The sequence below is a fragment of the Silene latifolia genome, chromosome 8, assembly GCF_048544455.1.
Source record: "Silene latifolia isolate original U9 population chromosome 8, ASM4854445v1, whole genome shotgun sequence".
NCBI lineage: Eukaryota > Viridiplantae > Streptophyta > Magnoliopsida > Caryophyllales > Caryophyllaceae > Silene > Silene latifolia.
Window position 1 is genome coordinate 111,751,111 of NC_133533.1, and position 23,420 is coordinate 111,774,530.

The following is a 23,420-nucleotide window of genomic DNA, read 5'->3' on the forward strand; positions in this document are numbered from 1 at the left end:
ATTACCTAAGCAAAAGTTCGAAGAACTAAGGAATCGGCTAGGAATGTCAGAATTAATTGTCAAGGAGGAGTGTTGAAATATGACAATTAATCTAATAAGGTTACAAAGTAACTCATTACACATTACTACTACTTGGATGTTTTGTGTCATACTCAATGTGATTAGAGTTACTACTCCTATAAGTTTAATGTAGAGGGAGTTTAAGCTTGTTCCTTAAATGTTTAAGGGAAGTTGCAAGTCCTTCTTCCACTATAAATTGTTCATGTGTTAGCTTGATTTAATACACAACAATAAAATACAAATTATCTTATATATCTTTTCTCTCCTTGTTTGATTAAATCTGCCCCTAAAAACCATCATATACTATCAAAGGCCACTGTAAAACCAAACTTATAACTGTTCTTTAGGTACATTTCTGAAATATTGTGTTTTGGCTACATTCGTTTATATTATTTCATTCTATCCTTGTGAAGATGTAAAGTATGAATGGTGCAATTGCTTCAAATTTTCATTATGGGTCATTTGTCTCTGTTTTTATTTGGGGTATCTCTGTCTTACAAGAGTTAAGGTCTTATACACCCCTCAACCTCGCTGCAGGCAGGGGTGTAGTCAGAAACGAAAATTTCTTCTTGTAGTTTAGTATCTTTACTAAAATCGCATTTTTAGAGATTTTTGATTAGTAGAAATTAATCATTTTAACTATTTTGTTGGGATTCTGGGTAGCGAGTGCTGCCCCAAGGCCCAAGCTACCAGTTCTCTGACCCTGGGTTAAGCGGTCCTGTCGCGTTTAATCATGTCACAAGTGTACTTGACACATTGAAGAAGCTTGTTGAGCTCTATTGCAAACAGTTGGAAGACTCCCATTTGAGTGAGACTCCCCTGCCTACTTGTTTACTTAATAGAGTAAGTAAATATTGATTCTACGTCCCCATTCATTATACGTGAAAAGATGTTACATTGTTATTGCATTCACAAAAAGGGTAGTGAAGAGATTAAGCGGTTTTCGTCTAGTGATTAAGAATGAGATATTATAGACCTTTTCATACGTTGAAGTTCCCTTGTTTCCATTTAGTGGTCAATTTGTCATTTTACCCACTCTTACCAATTTAATTTACACAGTATGTAGGTCATTTTAACTTGTAAAAAAAATTCAATTCCCATTTCCTTGAACAATTGTTAATTAGTCGCTCTTTTATGAAAATCGCCGTGTACAACAATTTGTGCTACTTGAAATGTCGACAGTCGACACCTTTCACTAATACATTCTAATAGCAGGCATAATTAAATTAGAGATTAAATCATTTCATTAAAACTCATTCTAATTCCTACCTAAGCAAAACTAATTAAGCCGCTGGGGCGTAATCATAGGTTCCATCATCATCGTCATCACTATCTCCCTCGAACCCTCTTGTTGAACCAGTCTCAAATCTTTGATCATTCCAAATACAGCCAAAATCGTCTTCAATACTAGTTACTACGACAAATTCCCTTGAATGAGTCCTCGAATCCATGACCAATGAAGTAGTGAACGACATTTGCCAAAAACAATAATTAAGTAGTTTTAATTAGAATTTAGATGGGTTTATTACAAGAAAGAGATGTGTATATATTTTGGAAATTGATGGAGATGTTATAATGCATTTATAGGTAGCAAAATCATAGAGATATTTACATGCATGCATGAAAAAATGTCACACACATGCAAAAACATGAGAATGCTTACGTGAAGTGTGCTTGGCCAAAGGCTTAAAGCGTATAGTCTATTGCTTGTTGCATTCTCCGTGGCCAATGATCGAATGCCACATCAGAAGTTGATGCCAGCGTGGCGACACATCGGTCTAGTAAGTGAGTAATTGAGTTGTTGTTCTAAAGGTATTAAAGGGGTGCAAGTGCAACAGAAAGTATATCGTCTTTAGTGGACAATATTGTTGATTCTCAATGTGGACATTGGAATATTGTAACTTGTAAGATTTGCAATCGATTTTTGGGGCTGTTGACCTATAACTCAGCATCGATTAAGAGGAATAGGAACATAGAATAATCACGTGTCTTAAAGTAAATGAAGGTTCGGTGTACCATTAAAAAATGAGGTCTCAAATATGAATGTATAAGTGTAGTACCCGTCGAGGTTTGTGTTGTGCGGAAGCGTGAATATCACGTGTTGGGCCTCTACTGCACCGGTATCCACTGTCCATAATAGTATTATATTGTACGCTTTGGGCCAAGCCCTCACGGATTTACTCTTGGGGTCCTTCCCAAAAGGATCTCGTACTATTATAGTACGCTCTAGACACTTATAAAGATGATCTTCCATCTTTATTCTTCCGATGTGGGATATGGGTTTGCACCCTAACAGTTTGTACTAAATTTTATTTGTAAAGCTTATAAATTCGGTGGCCAAAACTGAAGGCCCGGTTCCGCTGCCCATGGTCGCCCGGAGTATAGTTTGATTATTCATTCTTTTTTGGTATATGTAAAAGAAATCACAAGGTGATGACTCATAAGTATTATCTCTCCCAACTTTATCGGCTAAGCAATGTTGTAAAATATTTTGTACCAAAAAATTGTATTGTTGGCTCAGCATGCTTATTAACACAAATATATACTATTTCGGCATTGTAAATATTATTGCCATTGTAATAATACAATCATATTTTTTATAATACAAGATTACTCTTTGTATTCTGAAACCCAACCTTCTTCTGATCAGGCTGTCTGAAACTGGCATAAGCATTGGCGGTTTCAGTCAATAAACTCAGAGCATCAGTAATTTGTTTTTGTCGCTCAATGGTACCATGCATGCATGAAACCATTCTTATTCTTAGCAGCCAATGCCATAAGAACCTCCCTCTTCGAACCTATAAAATCATGACCATCAAAAGGGAACGTAGACAATGAAGAAATTGGTTGGTAGAGGTCAACAAAATAAGGATCATTATAGTAATCATAGTTTGATGAAGAAGTGATGTCGATTTTTCAGGCATGTTGATGAATGTATTAAGAATCAAGAAACAGAAACAGAGTTTGAATGCAGAAGCAAAGAAATTATACCTCTATTTATTGGAATATATTTCAGCAAGAAACAGAATTAGAAAAATACTCCCTCTGTTCCGATCATTTGTTATCCTTTTCCATATTGGAGTGTCTCAGTCAATTGTTGTCCTTTCTATTTTAAGAATGAACTTGATGAGCATTCACACTCAATTTGTTACACTTGTCATTTAGTAATTGGCACATTCATATTTCCTTGGTCTTTGTGCCAAAACCAAAGGATAACAATTCACCGGGACACGGAGTTAGTATATGATTGTATCATTAATGAGAAGGATCTTGTGTATATATAGAGCGTAATTCTTAATATTTAGTCTAGTTCCTAATTCTAGTTCAATACACGACTTATGCTTAATATAACAAAGTTTAACTAACTTAACAGAATTAGTTAGTAGCCTTGCATGTAATCCAAGATATACCTTGGTTCGCACGAGTGGTAAATGTATTTTTTAGATGGTGTTTTACTAATTAGGCTCTGTTTGGTAAGACAATTTAAGTAGTTTATTTGATCAATATTTTCAGCTACCTTATTTGTTGCAAGTGTTTGGCAAGTACTCCGTAATTTATTTGGTTAAATAAGCTACCTGAAATGAAATGTTAGCTGGAGTAACATTTGAGATTTCAGGTGCCTCAAATAAGTTATTTTCCAGTTTTTGCCTCTTTAATCTATAAAAATAAATAATTATCATATCATTTTACGTCATTTTATCAAAAATCAGCTACATTTTCAGCTAGTTTGACAAACACTTTTTATGTAATTAGTTAGCTTATCAGCTCCTAATTTCAAGTTACCTTATCAGTTAACTTTTCGATTTCCAACTACCTTTTTAGGTTTCTGACTTTTAGCTATCTTTTTGAGATAGTTTTACCAAACAGATCCTAGATGTACTAGCGTTTCAATAAATTGATTCAAACGCGATTAAAACAACCAACATTGATCTATATATAGTGTAATTAAACGATAATTAATTAAATCATGCTCGTTTAACTCGTACCAAAACTCGAGTTTTACTTCACTGGCTAATTGTTATGGGTTGATCTCACTAACAAAATCGCTCTACAAAACAACTTGTTCAACCTTCTCACTAATACAATCTAATGGCAAAATTAATTAACTAAGAGATTACATCCTCTCATGAAACTCATCATAGGTAAACAAAATTAAGCCGCGGGTGCATAATCATACGTTCCATCATCATCGTCGTCACTATCTCCTTCGAAACCCCTTGTCGAATAAGACTCGAAACAACTTCCATCATTACAAAAACAACCGAAATCATCTTTATTATTATTAGCCACTAGGACAAACTCCTTGGAATGAATTCTTAAACCCATGATCAATGAAGTGATCGACATTTCTCCCAAACAATTAACAAATTTAAAATTTTTAGTTAGATGGTTTGCAAGAAATTAAAGAGATGTATATTTTTAAGAATTAATGAAGTCGATTCGATGCTTTTATAGATTGCAAATTCACAGAGATTTACACACGGAAAAAATGTAACACATGCCAAAGTACAACAATGCTAAGGTGAAGTGTGCTAAGCCAAAGACCTAAAGCGTAGGTCTATTGCTTATTGCATGCACCGTGGCCAACGGCGGACGCCACGTAGGATGTTGACGCTAGCGTGGCGACATATCGGTCCAGTACTCTTGTTATTGTTGTTGGAAAGGTATTAAAAGGTGCAACATAAAGCATCGTCGACTTCTAGTTGACAAGATTACGATATGCTCGTATCTTTCACTAGGAATCAATTAAGACTTATTGAATGCCCTTCATTCTCGATGTGGAAATTGAAATACCCCAAGAGTTGCAATTGATTTGTTGCCCTTCCATTTTGACTAGAACGGAGGGAGTATGATAATTCAAGTCAAATATCAAAACCATTAAGAATATGAGTATAAAGTCATATATTTCGCTTATTAGAATGTGATTTACATTTTTGTTTTTATCGTCTCTCACCGAAACATCAAGTGAGAAATATTTTACATATAATCTAAATTTTATATCCCAGTGAATAATTTATATTCCCTCTTAGGCCCTGTTTCGCAAACAGGAGAAGTAGATTCATAATAGCGGATAACGTTAGTATAATACGGTTAACAGATTTTAGTAGCAGATTTGACTATCAAATTAAATTAGCGGATTAAAAAAGGGTGTTTGGTAATTAGCAGATGAATTAGAATGATTTCATGAATAAACTAAATATGTTAATACAATATGCTGCTATAATAGTAGGATATTCAAAAATACTAATAGTAGATTCCGACCAATATGCTATTATAATATGTCTTTTACTAAACACATCATGAAAATAGTAGATTATACTCAAACACATCATAATTAGGCCGGAATCTACTAATTATACTCAATATGTTGTTTACCAAACAGGGCTTTATTCCCCATTTGAGGAGTATTATAATGAAAGGGGAATATTAGGCTGAATAGGTGGGAGTATTTTTTTTTTTTTGTGAGGGGAAAAATAAAGCAAATGTAAACTAGTAATTTCAACTCATTTGGGATTAATTAGAATTATCCGAATTTCTAAATAATTATCTCATTAGACCTTTAGTTATCAATTTATCATATTGTGTCTTTGTGAGTAATACAAAGTAGGAGTGATAACGAGATGAAACAGTTGGCGAACAACATGGACTCGTCTCGGAAGATAACGCGGTCAAAGTTGAGCTCATTTGAGTTCAGCTCGAGTTCAGACTCGATTCAAGAGCTTAACGAGTCGAGTTGAGTTAATGTTGGCTCAACTCAAAAAGCTAGCAAAAGTGGGTCAAAATTGTGGTGCTTAGATAATATCTTACTTTTGTTTTGTAAAATATTTATCATAATTCACCTTATCAAATGTTCTTATTAGGGGTCGTTTGGTTACCCACTAAAAAACACAGGAAGTACAATTCATGTGAATTGCAAAATGGGTAACTTGTTTGGTTACCCCAATTCACATGAATTGGAACTTCCCATGAATTCAAATTCCTCCATAACGGAGGAAGTTGCTTACCTAGGTCCCCCTAGGTAAGTGGAAATGCCTACATGAATTGCAATTCCTATATGCAACCAAACAACATTTTCTATTTCACATGAATTCTAACTTCATGTGATCTTTCACTTCCTAGGCAATGGAAATTCCTGCATGCAACCAAACGACTCCTTAGTTTTACCCTACTTTTACCAATATTTTTATACATAACCCTCGAATTTCAAGAAGTTGAAAAATATCGAAGGTAAAAACACGAAAATTTTGTTATGTAGGCTTTGAATTTAACCTCATAAGCTTGATAATAAGCTCATTGTAATTTATAGGGATAATTCACGTGGTGCCCCCGAGGTTTGGCTTAATTCACGTGGTACCCCTGCCTTTAGGAATGTGCACATGGTACCCCTGAACTTTCACTTTAGTGCACCATCTACCCTTATTTATTTTTCTGTTATAACACCGTTAACCCCATCTTTTCTTTTCCCCCTATCCTTACTTTATTGTCCCCCCCATTTCACACTCTTAAAGAAATTCCAATCCAATCAATCCACCCAAATTGCAGACTCCCTAACTCCTTGCTTCCTTCGTTTTTTCTGCAATCTCCGCAATTACTTCCACCAAACTTCCCCAAATTTAACCATCCACCACCATCTTCGCACAACATTTATTTGATTATTTGAGGAACTAGGTAATTATTGAAATCCCAAAATTTGGATTTGAAGAATTAATTAAGTTGTTGGTTTCTGAAATTGTGGGATATTTTGTTTGATTTTTGGAAGAAAACTACTTTAATGTTGTTTCAAGAGTTTAGTGGCTCTTTATATGCGACTTTTGGAGGAAATTAAGTGATATTGAAGGTAAAACAAGTTGGAAATTGATGAAAACCGTCAGCAGCTGAATTGATAATTTACGCTTATAATGGATTTCAGCATCCTGTAATACTTCGTGACATCTAAGATTTGTCTGTTTGTACTTCCGGTTTTCTGTTTTGAAAGGTATTTGTGAACTGTTGTTTCCAAACTTTGCAATTTCTTGGATATTTTGCATGCATATGGGTCAATGACAAATTTGCTAACTTATTTAGAGCCTTTTCCATGTGTTCTTATCTTGATCTGACTATTTTGAAATAATAAGCTGTTGCACCGCGTACAAGAATTGATATAGGGAAAAACTCAAGGGGAGAACATTCAACAAATGGAAGTCATAGGATTTAGCATGTATATGAAGTCAATATTTGTGTTGACCAGATTTCTAATATTAAAAGAAAGAAGTTGAACTAGGTAGGATTTAGCATGTATATGAAGTCAATATTTTTGTTGACCACATTTCACCAGATTTATAGCCATAGTCCTTTTGTCAACAAATGTGATGTTGATGAGCCTGGCTATGCCTTTGGAAGCTCTAGCGAAACATGTGAGACCGATAATTCCATCTTCAACATGCCCTCACTACTACTTGTAGCTCTTGTAGGAGCTACTGTCGGGGGTGAGATATCTTTTCTTCTCTTGATTATATGTCGTTTGCAAACTAAATATTCCTTTAATTTAATTGATGTATCCTGGCACAATGATTTAGCCGTCCCAAATAGGCAAATAGTAGCAGAGGTTGAAATGCTTTGGTGAATTGGTTTTTCAAGGTCAAGGTTGAAATGGTGGTGAATTTGGTGGTTATTAATGGAGTTTATGAAATTATGGATGAATTTGTGAATGGTGGGGTTAGGATGAGAGAGAAAGGGAAAAGGTGTTAGGATGAGGGGGGAAGAGGTGTGGTTAACGGTGTTATAACAGAAAAACAAATAAGGGTAGATGGTGCACTAAAGTGAAAGTTCAGGGGTACCATGTGCACATTCCTAAAGGCAGGGGTACCACGTGAATTAAGCCAAACCTCGGGGGCACCACGTGAATTATCCCTAATTTATATCACACTCGGGTGAGCTTGATATTGGCTCAAGTTTGAATTTTGCTCAATAGCAAAAGTCGAGCTAGATCCAAACTCGTGTTTAGCTCTGACTCAATCTCAAATGGTTGATTACCACCATAAAACCGAAGAGAAATATTTATGTCATTCGAGAGGCACAATTTCTCATTACAGACGGTCACTATCTATTTATAACTATAGATGGATATTTGACCCTTTTACAAAATGAAAGTGGAAGGGAAAGTGGGTGGGAAATGATTGCCCCACTTACCTTTCACTTTCATTTTTGTGAGAGAGCAACTATTCGTTTATAGTTATAGACGGGATAATGACCGTCTATAATGAGACAGACTAACTACGGCCCTGTTCTTTTGGACTTAAAGTCACTTAATTTCAGTTCACTTTAGATCCTATAAGTTCGATTCGATTCGATCCTATAAGTTCGATTCGAGATCCTATAAGTTCGATTCGATTCGATCCTATAAGTTCGATTCGATTCGAGATCCTATAAATTCGATTCGATCCTATAAGTTCGATTCGAAAAATTCGGATCTTATAAATTTAGTTCAGAAAAGCTATATACAGAGTATTATTTTTAAAGACCGATACAAAAACATTTGACATTAATTATTCGATACATACATTATTATTTAAAAAAAAATCACTCCTCTCATTAATAATTTCAGCGTCACAATATATTTGGGCATGTTTGATAAAAAGCGGAATAAGGCCCTGTTCTTTTGGACCGAAACGGATCTGATATGAACTGAACTGAATTTATAGGATCTCGAACCGAATCGAACTTATAGGATCTCGAATCAACTTAACTTATTAGATCTAAACTTAATCGAACTTATAGGATCTCGAATCGAATCGAACTTATAGGATCTCGAATCGAATCGAACTTAAAGGATCCGAATCGAATCGAACTTATAGGATCTCGAATCGAACTTATAGGATCGAATCGAATCAATTTATAGGATCCGAATTTAAATTAACTTAATTTAATTTAACTTAATTTAATTTAACTTAATTATTATTATTATTATTATTATTATTGTTGTTGTAAAAACGCAAATTTTTATTGAAATTAAATAAAAAATTTCCAAGAAATTAGTCCGCAGCCAAGAGAGAACGTTGATAAGAAAATATAGTTTAAAGCACAAGGTAAGATAATAACATTTTTCCGCTTTATATATATTGGTTTGTTCATATATTCTACTACGATTCATTACGATAAAAAATAATGAGATGAGTGATAATTTTGTTTAAAAACAATAATGTATATATGTATCGAATAATTAATGTCAAATATTTTTTGCATCGGTTTTTTAAAATAATACTTCGTATATTACTTTTATGAACTAAATTTATAAGATCTGAACTTACAACTTATATGATCTGAACTGAACTTATAGAATCTGAACTGAACTGAACTTATTGGATCTGAACTGAACTTATAGCATCTGAACTGAACTTATAGGATCTGAACTGAAATGAATTTATAGGATCTGAACTGAACTGAACTTATTGAATCTGAACTGAACTTATAGGATCTGAACTGAACTGAACTGAACTTATAGGATCTGAAATGAACTTAAATTAAGTGACTCTAAGTCCAAAAGAACAGGGCATAAGGCCATGTATTAGGTACGAAACAACATAGTAAAAAACATTTGGCGAGGCAATGGATCCGTTGTTGAGAGTGATAGTGAAGATGAAAGTGATGAGGATTATGATAATATGGAAATAAATGGTTAGAAAAAAAGATATAGTATGTGATTTATTTGTTATCGTAATGTAATCGTAGTATAATTTATGAACAAACCAATGCATATAAAGCGGAAAAATGTTACTCCCTCCTATTCCGAATAACTGTCCCATTTGGACAATGCCACAAAAATTAAGGAATGAAATTAAAATAATGAAAATATTGTATAGGGGTAAGAATATAGGTGTTAAATAATGAAAAGTATTGAATATGATGATTTAGGGGTGGTTGAGGTGGTAAATAAATAAAAGAGTCAAGAGTAGGAGAGTAAAAAACATGTCCAAATATGACAAATGGGACAGTTATGTGAATAGACGAAAATGACAAATGTTCTCTCTTGGCAAATAATAATAATAATAATAATAATAGTTAAGTTAAATAAAATAAAGTTAAGTTCGGCTCCTTTAAGTTTAGTTTAGTTCAGTTCAGATCCTATAAGTTCAGTTCAGTTCAATTCAAATCCTATAAGTTCGATTCGATTCGATCCTATAAGTTCGATTCGATTCGATCCTATAAGTTCGATCGATTCGATCCTATAAGTTCGATTCGATTTAGATCCTATAAGTTGATTCGATTCGATTCAAATCGATTCGTTTAACTTCAAAAGAAGAAGAGCGCAAATAAGAAGAACCATCCTCCATATTTCCATTTTGGTCCCCTCCTTTAAACATAAGAGGGGTCCTCTCGAAAAATAAAAGTATTTTCCAAAATCGAATTATATTCCTCACCATTTCTTTTCAATCATTATTACTTTTTCAAATTATTTCTCCTCTTCCACCTCATTAACCACTAGAGAGGGTCTAAAATTCAAAGCACTCATATTTTGACCACCTGAATCATCGCATATTGATCAAATCAATACCTTTTCAATCTCTCTACATCTTCTAAAGTTCTGGGCACGTCTGATATCCCTCCATTGTTGTATTTTAAAGGTACCCTCTTAAGAAATTTGCAATCTGTTCTCCATTTAATTTAATCTTTGAGGTTATCTTCCTTATATATTGTTGTCTCTATGTTTTTTACCATTTAATTCATTGCAAGTTCTAAACTTTTTGCTGTTTTTGTTTTTTTATTAGATGTAATTTTTGCAATTGTAAATCAACTACACTTCCATGATTATGTTTTTTATTTCATAATACTTTAATGTCTTGCAAATTTTTGATTTTTGTGCTGTTAGTGTTCGATTGATTGCAATTTGCTGTACATTTAATCATATAAAATTATAAATCATTATCAATTCCTGTATTATTTGGTTATTTCTGCTTGTTTTATGTCTGATTTCAGAAAAGTTTTGAACTTTTTGCTGTTTGTGTTTGATTAAATTCGGTTTATGATGCTATGTTGCTGTAATTATTGCATTTTCTGCTGTTATTGAAATTATGATACATTTTGGTGATGATTGGGTTAGGGTTTTAATTAAATAATCTATTTGGATCCGTATTACCATTAAAACGGATATTACAAAAAATTGTGTTAATTGATATAATCAGATTCTGTTATATTTTGAACTATTTTGGTGATTATCTTTGATTATATGGATTTTGATGAAATTAATCATTCTTACCCTTCTTTTGTTTGGGTGGAAAGGAGCCTTGTAATAATAGTTTCAATATGATTTTAAGAGTCATGATTGCTGTTTGTATCTTTATGATCATATATTCATATATGCAGCATACAAAGCTAAGCAATTTCGATATAAAGGGAATAATTTCATATATTTAATCGCTGTTGCGATAAATCTAGGAGTTTGATGTCACTATGTTATTACTAATTATACAGATGTGAGGTTCGGAATTCAGGAAGTGAAAGTTAATGAGGGAGTGGTAACCTTACTTTGGTTGTTATCGACTTATCCTAGCACGAAAAAAGAGAAAACTTTTGTAGAATTTATAGTATTTTTATAGTAGATCTGTCAAAGTCAAATAAGAATTTTAGCAAGCAACTGGATTGACAATTTAAGCTTTTGGTGGTGTCGCTCTCATTCTCGGATGCCTTTTACTGGCATCCAAATGCGATGGTTGAGGGTATGAACAATGTAGCAACTACTCATATGTAACAATTTCTCATGTTGTTACTTCTATATTAGCCTATAGTCCTATACTAACTGAACCTGGGAAGAAAGGAGTGTGGCAAATGCTTGTTCGTAAATGGTTTCATCAAGTGTTTTGTATCTACGATTCAAAGATATGTTTTGGCTTTGATTTCTTCGGTATTTTTGATTTCTCCGGTGTAATTTTAATGGTGACATCAAATTTATATTGGGAATGTAATTTTGGTTTGAGCCTATTAGGTGATCTTCCATGTTAATGATGAGAAGGTGAATAAATTTTCTTTTTCTTTTCTGGTAACATTCAAAGTGGTAAAGTCATCCTGAATCTGAATTTATGGTGTTGAGGGTTTATGACTGGTTTATCTCGTGTCACAAATTTCGTGATTAGATTGAACAACTTAAGGTGCAAAAAAAAAATTAGCATTTTGAGCCTTCACTGGTACTGCTGAAGGGAAAGTTGTTTTCTTTTTGGTATACAACTATACATTCATGTGAGACAAACCCATAACTCTACAAGTGAGGGATAAAAGAGGATCTGGGTTGGTCTTACATGTGAGACCGTCTTGTATAAAACTCGCTGTTGTTGGAATGACGAAGCTATAATTAGCTTTATTGCATTTTTGCACTTGAGTCTAGTAAGATGCACTTTGTGCCATGCATTCATGCCGGTGGCCTGGTGGAGATTGTAGTTACCAATTTGATACATGAAGAATGTGTGTCATGTATCGTAGATCGACTAGGATTAATATTAGTTAATAACTTAATACTATTAACTATATTTATTATTAAGAAGTATAATACTAAGGCATTTTAAAGTGTCATTAGGAGTCAAGACAATCTCAATTGTCTATAGGAATTAGGAGTCTCGACGTAAGGAAACTCGTTTCCTGATTTCGATTAGGAATGTCATTATCTTTATTATAAATAGGGACCATTTTATTGCTTACTGAAGTTCAGAAAAATCAATCAGTGTGGTCACCAAGTCACCATCTCAAGTTGAATAGGTCTTTAACTTAGGAAATCATTGGATCAAGATCTCCGCGGATTTCAAAGCAAATATCCCTATTTCTGTTGTTTTATTATAATCGCTAACGCAAATTCGTATCACAAGTCCTACATTTATGCACCTGATTCTAACACAATGATTAATATATTTCAGAGGATAAAAGAGAGAACCAAATGGCCGATGAGAAACCCACTACACCCTTGATGGCACATACATCGTCGTCTTCATCAAGAACTAAGCTGCCTGATTTCAAGCAATCTGTGAGGCTAAAGTATGTTAAGCTTGGTTACCATTACCTTATAAAACATGGGATGTACCTTTTCCTCTCTCCTGTTGTTGCTATATTAGCTGCTCAACTCTCCACATTTTCGTTTGAAGACATTTCTTTACTGTGGGAGCATCTCCAGTATAACCTCATTTCTGTTATTATATGCTCAACTCTAATCGTGTTCTTGTCCACTCTATACTTTATGACCCGTCCTCACCATGTTTACCTCGTCGACTTTGCATGCTACAAACCAAATGAGTCGCTGAAGTTCTCTAGACCTTACTTCATGGAGAAATCTGAGAAGTGGGGTGAGTTTTCTGACCAAATCCTCGCATTTCAGAGGAAAATCCTGGAGAGGTCTGGCCTTGGGGAGGATACTTATCTTCCCGAGGCTTTACATAATTCACCTCCAAATCCGACAATGGCTTCTGCTAGGAAAGAAGCAGAAGACGTAATGTTTGGTGCCATTGATGAGCTCTTGGCCAAGACTAATGTGAAACCCAAGGACATTGGCATTTTGGTTGTCAACTGTAGCTTGTTTAACCCTACCCCTTCTCTCTCTGCCATGATTGTGAACCATTACAAGCTCCGAGGGAACATTGTGAGTTACAATTTGGGAGGCATGGGATGTAGTGCTGGTGTTCTTTCCATTGATCTTGCTAAGCAACTCCTCCAAGTCCATCCGAATTCCTACGCTTTGGTTTTAAGTACCGAAAACATTACTTTGAATTGGTATCTTGGTAACGAACGTTCAATGCTTCTACCAAATTGCTTGTTTAGAATGGGTGGCGCTGCCATCCTCTTATCTAACAAACAATCTGACAGAAGTCGGTCCAAGTACAAGTTGGTCCACACCGTTCGGACCCACAAGGGATCGGATGACAAGTGCTTCTCTTGTGTTTACCAGCAGGAGGACCCCACTGGGACAATTGGTGTCTCTCTCTCTAAAGAATTGATGGCGGTTGCTGGTGATGCCTTAAAGACCAACATCACTACATTAGGGCCTCTCGTTCTTCCAATGTCTGAGCAATTGCTCTTCTTAGGTACACTTGTAGGTAAGAAGCTCTTCAAGATGAAAATCAAGCCATATATTCCGGACTTCAAGTTGGCTTTCGAACATTTTTGCATCCATGCTGGCGGAAGAGCTGTACTTGATGAGCTGGAAAAGAACTTACAGCTCAGCGAATGGCACATGGAGCCATCGAGGATGACCCTCTACCGATTTGGAAACACTTCAAGTAGCTCGCTTTGGTATGAACTGGCGTACTCAGAAGCCAAAGGAAGGATGAAGAAGGGAGATCGGGTGTGGCAGATTGCATTTGGGTCCGGGTTTAAGTGCAATAGCGCGGTTTGGCAGGCTTTAAGAACTGTAAACCCTGCTAATGAGAAGAATCCATGGATGGACGAGATCCAAAACTTTCCTGTTAATGTTCCGTTAACCTCTCCATTTTGAGACCCGCTTGGTGCAAGATCTGATTTTAGCCGTCTGACACGCTTGGTACAAGATCTGATTCTAGCCGTCTTTCAAATTGGTTTTGGTTTGTGTATCATAATGGGGTAAGATGTTTGCTAACCCGAAGTTAGTTTTGGATTAAGGCTCTATTGCTGTTGTTACCAGTGTCAGCAATCGGTTAAGTAGTTGTTTGGTAGACTGGTGGTTATGCTGGCGTAGACAACCATTTCCGGTTTTTGTTACGAACATGTTAACCTGTGCTTGGAATTCATCAGTCGATGAGCCAGACTCGAAGATGGTTCTTTTGGGCGGGAGTGTAGGTTACTCTGCTACTCGGTAGTCAAGAGATGATTTATTTTGTCTAATTGATTATGATTTACGTTTGTGTTTTGTTGATGTTCCCCTCTGGGCTCTGTAGTAAAAACTAATGCGTATTCGCGCAAGTGTAATTAAATTCATTTGAGAAACTTTATTTAGTGAATTTCATTGAGAATTTCAGTGAAACTTTGTGTAATGTATAAGTGAAAATAGAGCAGACCCGAGCAATTTCCATGGGTTTAACAGTAGCGAGTTTGAGGAATGTAAAACGGAGAAGTACAAACGTCCTTCAGGCTTCAGTAAATAAGCTCGTTTATTAATCCAAGCAAAGAAGCAATGTAAGGCATCAACCATAGTTATTTTAATTGCGCGCTTACTAATATTACTCTGCATATCGTATGGCTCTGGTACAATTGCCTTTCAAATGCAAGCGGAACGAATCTCAACGTTTCACCCGGTCATTAGCGGTTAATGATGTATCATGTACCTACCCTGTTTATACTACTATCAAAATGGAAAATTATTAGAACCAAATTATGAGACAGTTCAAACCATACACAAATCTGAACCAAATAAGGGCCCACATCAAAGATGGATTTTGCGGTCAGAGGCAAGCGGGCTGACAAATTATGGACGGATTAGGGCAATAGGGGGCTAGATCTCAGTGAAGTTCTGAATATGCATATATTGCACCCGCTTCTTTTGTGTGTCTGACAAGCCAGCTCTAACAGGCGTCCCACACGCTAACATTTGCAATCTAAGTGAACATGAGACGGCCAGCCATCCAAACAACAAAATGAAATGAAATATAGTCGAAATTGTACAAAACAAAGATGTATCATGTATATAAGGTGTTTCGTCGAGGTTTACAATTAAGGGAAGAGAACAGACAGTCCGCAAAGGGTTAAAAGCAAAAGTTACCAACATTATTTTTCTTTACCATTTGGTTTTTCTTCCTTGACCTTCCCCTCATCGGCAATTTGGCAGTTTTCCATCTTCGGCAAAACTTGTTCTACCTGAGCTTTAACCATGCCACTAGGTGGAGTAGTTATGGCGACTTCATTATCTTCGATTGTTGAGAGACCCGCTTGCCAAATTCTGATGGTGCCATCCTCGGATCCTGAGGCATATGACTCGCCCCCGGGAGAGAAACGTACACAGTGTACTGGACCATGATGACCCTTGTTGCACGCTGCATTAAACAACATCAATTATTTGTCTTTTCGGATTTATTACACCCTTTTACCAACAACTTTCTTAATCCATATTAATACTTGTTCACTTTTACGGTATTCCTGACTCTTAAGTTTTACTTCGGTTTTCAAAATCGTTTTAATCTTTATTCTCGATTTATAAATTCTAAGTTTTTATAAAAGAAATCCGGACTTTGATTTTAAAACCTACAAGTTTACTAGGCTTTTGTATTATGTCTCACTCCCCTTTTGTTTTTCACTTTTTCTTTTCTATTTTTTCGCATTGAGGTGTGCGTTCATCCATGGACGGTTCCAAAGAATGATTCATGTCAGTCGACCCCAAATCATTTTGGGATTAAGGCTCTGATGTTGTTGTTGTAAGGTAGCCACAGCCCACAGAAAACTAATTACTCAGAAGTCAGAACCCATGGATGTATTACACTATCAACATTACCAAAATGAGAGATAAAAATGGGGAAAAAAAAAGTTTCGGAAATTAATCGGAAAACATACCTATCTCATCACCGGTATTGAAATCAAAGACTCGGACCCACATGTCTTCTCCTCCAGCAACAAATTTGTTACCGTATTTTGGCTCTAGTGATGCTGATACCACAGTGTAGTCCATTTCATAACTCTTAATCAATCCAAAACTGCAGATAGAGAAAGAGAGAGTCTTCAGCAGCATATATATGAAGCCCAGACTGAAAAATATACATATGAATAAAGGAAACTCGAAATAATATGCATATAATAGAACGCTTACTTATTGGCATCCCAAAACTTGACACTAGTTCCATCACAGGTTGTGATATAGCGGCCATCTTGGCTAACTTCAGCATTAGTGACAGAGTCCTTGGTCTCAAGAGTTCGGGTTATCTGGCCACTTCTCACATCCCATAACCTGCAAGTTACCAAGGATTTTCAACAAGTGAATGTTATTCACAGTTGTCAGTAAATTAATACTCTAAATGTCGGCTATTTTAGCTAGCAAAGTCATTGAGAGGTAGACAGGTAGTGCTTATGATACGATTCAAAACGTGTAAGCATCAACAATACCTTAACGACACCCTTGACATCCAGAAAAAACATAGTATCAGTACAACATGCACTCTAGTAAATAGAAATAAATAAAGTTCACTACTCACATATTGCGCCTACCAAATAAGGCAACATATCTAAGGGGGTGGCGATTCCAACTCAATATCTAGTGATTCAAGCCCTTCAGAAGCCCAAACGTTAACCAGCCAATCTATTGGGTCAACCTAGAAAGTGGAACTTAACCTCCTCAATCTCAGTACATCCAGTGTCAAGAATCAAATCAATACGACAATGACTAATGTCCTTCATCGCCACATATATGAATAATTGAATGGTCAGAAAATTATTGTCGGGCTATCACAAAGGCAACACAAACGATAAATCGAGACCTCAACATACAGCGGTATAGGGCGAGTGGGGAACTCAAGAGACAAACTTTTTTGTGGCATCTATTCTCCCAACCATGTGTTCTTCCGGATAATTTTCAGTCAACTCTGAAACCCTTGTATATGACGCCAATCCAAGAGCATAGTATATTAGCATAACCTACATATCCGCCTTTTAAGGTTCACCCTGACCGACCATATCAAAATAAATTGAGATACAAGTATATAACACTATAAGACAACTTTGAACTATGTACCACATGGGTAACCCTTCAGCTAGGTAGGCAACCAAGCCCTTACCATGTGGGATATTCAATATGGCGTGATGAATCGCTTTACTTTTTGAGATTGCATAAATTGTTATCAGTACAATCAATGTAGACTCGTAGGTTGCTTGGAGACAATTTTCAATTGTTTCCAACATCGTAATCCATGAAGCCATCCTAAACATACATACTCTATCATTCAAATCCGGTCTCAGAAGTTCAAAACAACCATGGGCGAATGAGTCATAACTAAATGAGATCATCAACAACTCATAGACACCCTAGTATATGCTACCTTCATCCTGTGCAAGACTGCTTTTTGTCAACAAGATCGCAACTAATCCAAAACTTCTATTCCTTGGAAGTCTTAACAGTTGCACGGTTTGCCAATTTTTGATGTTAAGTTGGGAAAAGGGTTACTTGTATGCACAACATGGCAACACGCTATCTTAGGATGAAACGGTAAAGATTGAAATGGTCTAAACAATTCGCCCTAAAGCTGTCTCGAAATAAAATTATACAATTCCAATTAGTCATCTCCAGCCATGTTGGGTGACGATAACATTTCCATCGAACATCCTTTAATTCTGATTTTGTTTTACCCTTGCTGGCAATGGTTTTGTCCAGTCCCATGCCAATGACTTGCTGCTAATGTATTGGGTGGTAACCAAACAAGATGACCAATTGTATGCATCCACAGTTCCCCCCATATGAATCTGTCTCATGACTATTTCACTTCGTGTTCTCTAATGGTGGCCTGGTGGGTGAATAATAGGACATTGCTTAGTGAATTCTAGTTATTCTACATAACACGTAGCTATATGGATGCTGGCATGACTTGAGTACTGCCTATCGGTGGGTGAACTAGAAAACATTATTCCCTTCATGTCCCAGAATGGGCTAATGCCGCCTTGTTACAATCTAAGCTCTTAAGCAGAAAAAGGATACACCGTTTTACATTATGATAACAAACTTAAACCTTTTGATGCCCCATGCCGAGGATGTGAAGGATATATTATTAAATACCACATGGCTTCCATGATTTCTAACTTTAAAGAGAGACATTAGAGGCTTTAGCATAGCCAACAGCGATCATAGCCATGTTGCAGAATCAAACAATTTTAGCCAATCTACAGGGATAAGCACCGCTTAATTCAAACAGAACAGCTAACATAGATGTCAAAAAGCATACCTAACTCCACCCATGTCAGAGCAAGAACTCAATATAGTCTGGTCACTATGAAGCCATGCCACTGTTCTCACTGAACCAGGAGACTTATCAAGTTCTCTGGGAAGGGCATCTGGACGATTCATATCATAGATGCGCAGTATTTTCTCCATCCCACCAGTTAAAAGAAGGTTGGTGTCCTGCACCCATATTCATGAGGAATTACACAAATGTAAGCTCCACAAAACATAAATAGAAAACTATAGTACTAGACAGCTGCATGGTTACTTCACGATTTAAGTTAACATCAAGCAGCAGTAATCGTATATGGAGGAGGAAGACACTCACATGAAGACACGCATATTTGTGCATGGAGGATTTATAATAAAAGCTAGAGATGAAGAATTCGAAAAGTCATGGCTAAAAAACAATCATCTACTTCTAAATCTACTATGTACATGGGCAAGCAAGTCCCCCACAGGCAGCAACAATAACCGAGCGTTGCATCTAAGAACAGCATATTGATGTTGCCATTACGACCCTTTAATAAAATAAAAATGAAATGAAATGACTAAGACACAGATTCAATGCAAGTATGTGACTATGAGAGATTGTGAAAGTCTGCGTACAAAAATTATGTTTGCTGTTTACAATTATCAAGGGTTTAACTTCAACATAGAATGTTTGCTTGGTGTATTTACCTCTGAGAAAGCACACGACCGAACAATGTGTTTGTGGTCAAATGAATGCTTCACATCTCCAGTTATGGCATCCCATACTTTCCTGTAAATGGATCAAACATAGTAAAGTAAGCAATTGCATCTCTCATGTACAAATATTTGGAGAAATGTAAAGTGGGGAAGATATATATACAATTGAAACTTATTCGTGCAGATGAACTGAAGAACAAGCATCACTGACAATTTCCCCAATAATTTCAACTAGACCGTCAAAACTTTACAGCTACTCAAGTAACTTTTTACAGAATTAGCTTAAAGAGTATCAATGGCTGGCCACTGACAACGAAGAGCGACTTTCTAATTTTCAAATGTCTGAAGTCCACCCATAGTATTATGTAGGCTACTATCTAAAGACAGGATACTATTTGGTAGATGAATAAGCAAGAACACAAATTCTTGTTTGTGACCAAACATATCCGTCACTCTTGAGTGACGGATACCATTTTACCTCACAAAATACCCACTTTTTCTCTCTCTGCAACACTATTCATGTCGTCCCCTTTCTCCACTAACCCATTTTGTTACCATTTTAACTCACAAAATATCCGCCACAAATGGTAACCCGTCACAAGGGAGACAATTGAAGCAAGAAATGTAAAACAAATCAATACCTAAAAACTACCATATCACAAAAAGGCAATGGCAGTTGACTAGACGCATGCCACAAAAAATCTAGAGAGGGTAAAAATGTACTTGATTTCTCGCATACAAGACAAGACGGGTCTTCAATACTATATATTAATTCCAGAAACCAAGGGACTTCGATGTAATTAAAGAAATTTATACAAATTAATTATACTATATAGTTTTAAATCGATAGCACCGTGTGATGGACCTGATAAAGGGATCTCAATGTAAATATTATATAGTTTTTGTTAAAAGTATAATATAAAGATGCGTTGATGAAGAATATTTATGGAAATTACATTAAATTAAAGTAATTAAATTTAGAAAACACAAGAATATAGTGATTTTCCTTAAAATTAACATGCCCCACTTATGGAATTAATTAGTATCAATAATCATCATAGAATTATACATTACATTAAATGTAGTAAAAGTAATAGTAGTAGCAACGAGATTAATAAAATTAACGGTATTAATGAACGGTATTAATGTAGGAGCAATGACAGTTATAATAATGATAGTGGGAGTAGTAAAAGTGACTACAAATGTAGTGAAAGTAACAGTGGTAACAATGAGAAAAGTATGAACAATTAAATAACCATAACCAAACGACTTAAGGAAATATTTTATTTATTTAAATATAGCCCGGATAAAATTAACGGGAATAATGAATTCAACAAAAAAAAAAAAAAAAAGAGGAATTAGTAAAAGAAACAATAGTAACCACGGGAGTAGTGAACGTAATGATATCAAGAAAGAATGTCGTGAAAGTAATAATATTAATAGCGGGGTAGTGAACGTGTCTCATAATTTGAAAATAAATTTTACATTTCATCATAATTACAAGATATGTCGTAGAAAAATATATTACAAATAGTAAACGTGTCAGTTAGACAACTCCAACATAGTTTATTTCATTGAAAATAAAATTTAACGGTAAATAGAGGTAGCCCGGGCGAAGCCGGGCACCAAACCTAGTATAATATAAAAGGACAACCCAAAGGCGTAAACTCATACATAAGCACACAATCAAGACAATCTCCACCAAGAACCATTCAACTTGGAAAATTAAATGCAGTTTTGCTTAAACTTAAGTACATACTATACATGAGAATCATGATATATTGGTACAAAAGTTGTATAGTACACCTGATATTCATAATTCACCATAACCAAATTACAGACTTCATTCAGATAAGAGGCAAAGAACCCAAAGCAATTAGTATAAAACAATTACAGAAAACGTACGCAGAGAAATCTGCAGATGCTGTTGCTGCAATCAAAGCATTTCTGTCTAAGCAACAACTCCATACTGCACCTTTATGGCCCTGGAAAGTTCCAACCCAATCTCCAGTTTCCCCATTTCTAAGCATCGGACTAGAATCTACATGAATATCAATAACAAAGTGTCACAAACAAAATTCGCAAAAAAAAAAAAAAAATCAAAGGAGCTGAATGCCTGAATCACAAAAGACAGCAACATTTAAGTACAAACCACTTCCTAGATCATGATTATCAAATGCTAACTGAACCAAACTTATATTCCGTATATATCTACAAAGATCAGTGCAACAAGTGCCTTAATCCAAAAATACAAATGCATAGTTCCTCAGCTTTAGAAATAAATTTGAAGGCTACTCAATCGAAGTTGCCTCCCCCCTTTTTCTTTTATACACCATTCAACATCTCACTCCACAAATGAAAGAGAGGGAGGGCATAATTCCACTGGTAAAACTGGCTACGCCACGGAAAACTCCAAAGACAGACCTTAATCCGTAAAATAGTCAACCCAGACATATCCAAGGACTTTCAATCTCTCATAAAAATAAGAAAATTCAATCTCAAACTGTAATTACTTCACATGGGCATGATCACAAGCATCACTTCTAAATTGCCAAACAACTACTAACACACAGAAAAGAAAAGAAAACCATGAATAAATGTACATCATCACTACAACAACAAGAACATCAGAGCCTTTACCAATACGATTTTCAGTCAATTGAGAAATAATCAATTGCATACATAAAAACATCAATTATCACGAAACAAATGAAATTAACCAAAGTAAATAAATTTTACCCTTGCTAGCACTAATGAGGAAGAACCCATCAGGTGTAATTGGACTGTAAAAAAGATCAACTACTGGACGAGAATGCCCATGACATACTAATGGCACTGTAACTCTTTTCTTCTCCATTTAATTTTTCACTTCAATATAGAAAAAACTAAATTTTACCCAGAAAACTACTTGTAATTTCAACAAAACCCAGATGAAAAAATCAATCAAAAACAATCAAAGTTCCAATCTTTTTCAGTAATTTGTATTTTAGGGTTATTAAATCATCAAACCCTAGAAAAATCTACAACAATTTAAAACAATAAACTATTTTCTGTATGATTGTTATCAGATCACAAACAGTAATCCTACAAATTGATCAAAAATCTAATTTTTTTTAGGGATTATCACCCTAATGTATTAAAACAAATCAAGGAAGTTAATGTTTTTTTGGGTTTTTTTAAAGGAGAAAGAAAAGGGTAAAAGAGATAGTGGATTTGATGAAGGGTTGAAGATCAAAGTGAGCAATTTTGTTGCTCTATGAACAACCTAAGAAAAAGGAAGGAAGAACTATGATGACAAGTTCAATCTTAGTTTTATTATTATGGTTCCTTTTTAATGCAATGCATTTATTGGTAAGCCAATTGCAAAATTGTGTTGATTTGATCAAATGTTTACATTCTGCATTCTACAATAGTCGCACGCTCGTTTTCTTTGGATTTGGCTCTAGTGAGCACTAGGCAACGGGGACGGCCCGGGTCCCGGACCGTCGTGCCTATTCACAATTTTGGCCTGGCCCAGACACGGTCAATCGTCCTTCGCCGTGCCCGTGCGAGTAGAGATAGCGATGGCCGTCTCTTGGCGGCCGCGCGTCTTGGCCCATCGTGCCACCTCCAAATTTTGGCCGCCAGCACGCGGTTAATGGGCCCATCGTGTCGTGTCGTGCGTGCTTGGCCCATCTTCTCCATCCCTAGCCGCGGCCCGTCGTGCACGCCCATTTTCGTCTTTGGTAGTCACCCATGGGCTTTGATCGTCCTTGTTCATGGGCCAGCCCATCGTCGTTTATTTTCCTTTTTTTTTTTTTTTTTTTTTTTTAAAAAAACAAAGAACTTTTTA

The 23,420-nt window shown here is 35.7% G+C and overlaps 2 protein-coding genes across 2 annotated transcripts; one reads left to right on the forward strand and one right to left on the reverse strand.

Annotated features, from left to right (window-relative positions):
- The first annotated feature begins 10,391 nt into the window (after positions 1-10,391).
- On the forward strand, positions 10,392-15,010 carry LOC141597359 (3-ketoacyl-CoA synthase 11). The gene is made up of 2 exons (XM_074417789.1): positions 10,392-10,661; positions 12,939-15,010. The coding sequence occupies exon 2, from the start codon at positions 12,959-12,961 to the stop codon at positions 14,504-14,506; it is 1,548 nt and encodes a 515-aa protein (XP_074273890.1). The 5' UTR covers positions 10,392-10,661; positions 12,939-12,958; the 3' UTR covers positions 14,507-15,010.
- A 632-nt stretch (positions 15,011-15,642) lies between these two features.
- On the reverse strand, positions 15,643-23,030 carry LOC141597360 (uncharacterized). The gene is made up of 7 exons (XM_074417791.1): positions 22,328-23,030; positions 21,494-21,629; positions 19,580-19,661; positions 18,903-19,078; positions 16,784-16,921; positions 16,531-16,670; positions 15,643-16,016 (listed from the first exon to the last, which is right to left on the reverse strand). Exons 1-7 carry the CDS (start codon positions 22,443-22,445, stop codon positions 15,751-15,753), a joined length of 1,056 nt encoding a protein of 351 aa, XP_074273892.1. The 5' UTR covers positions 22,446-23,030; the 3' UTR covers positions 15,643-15,750.
- Positions 23,031-23,420: the final 390 nt, after the last annotated feature.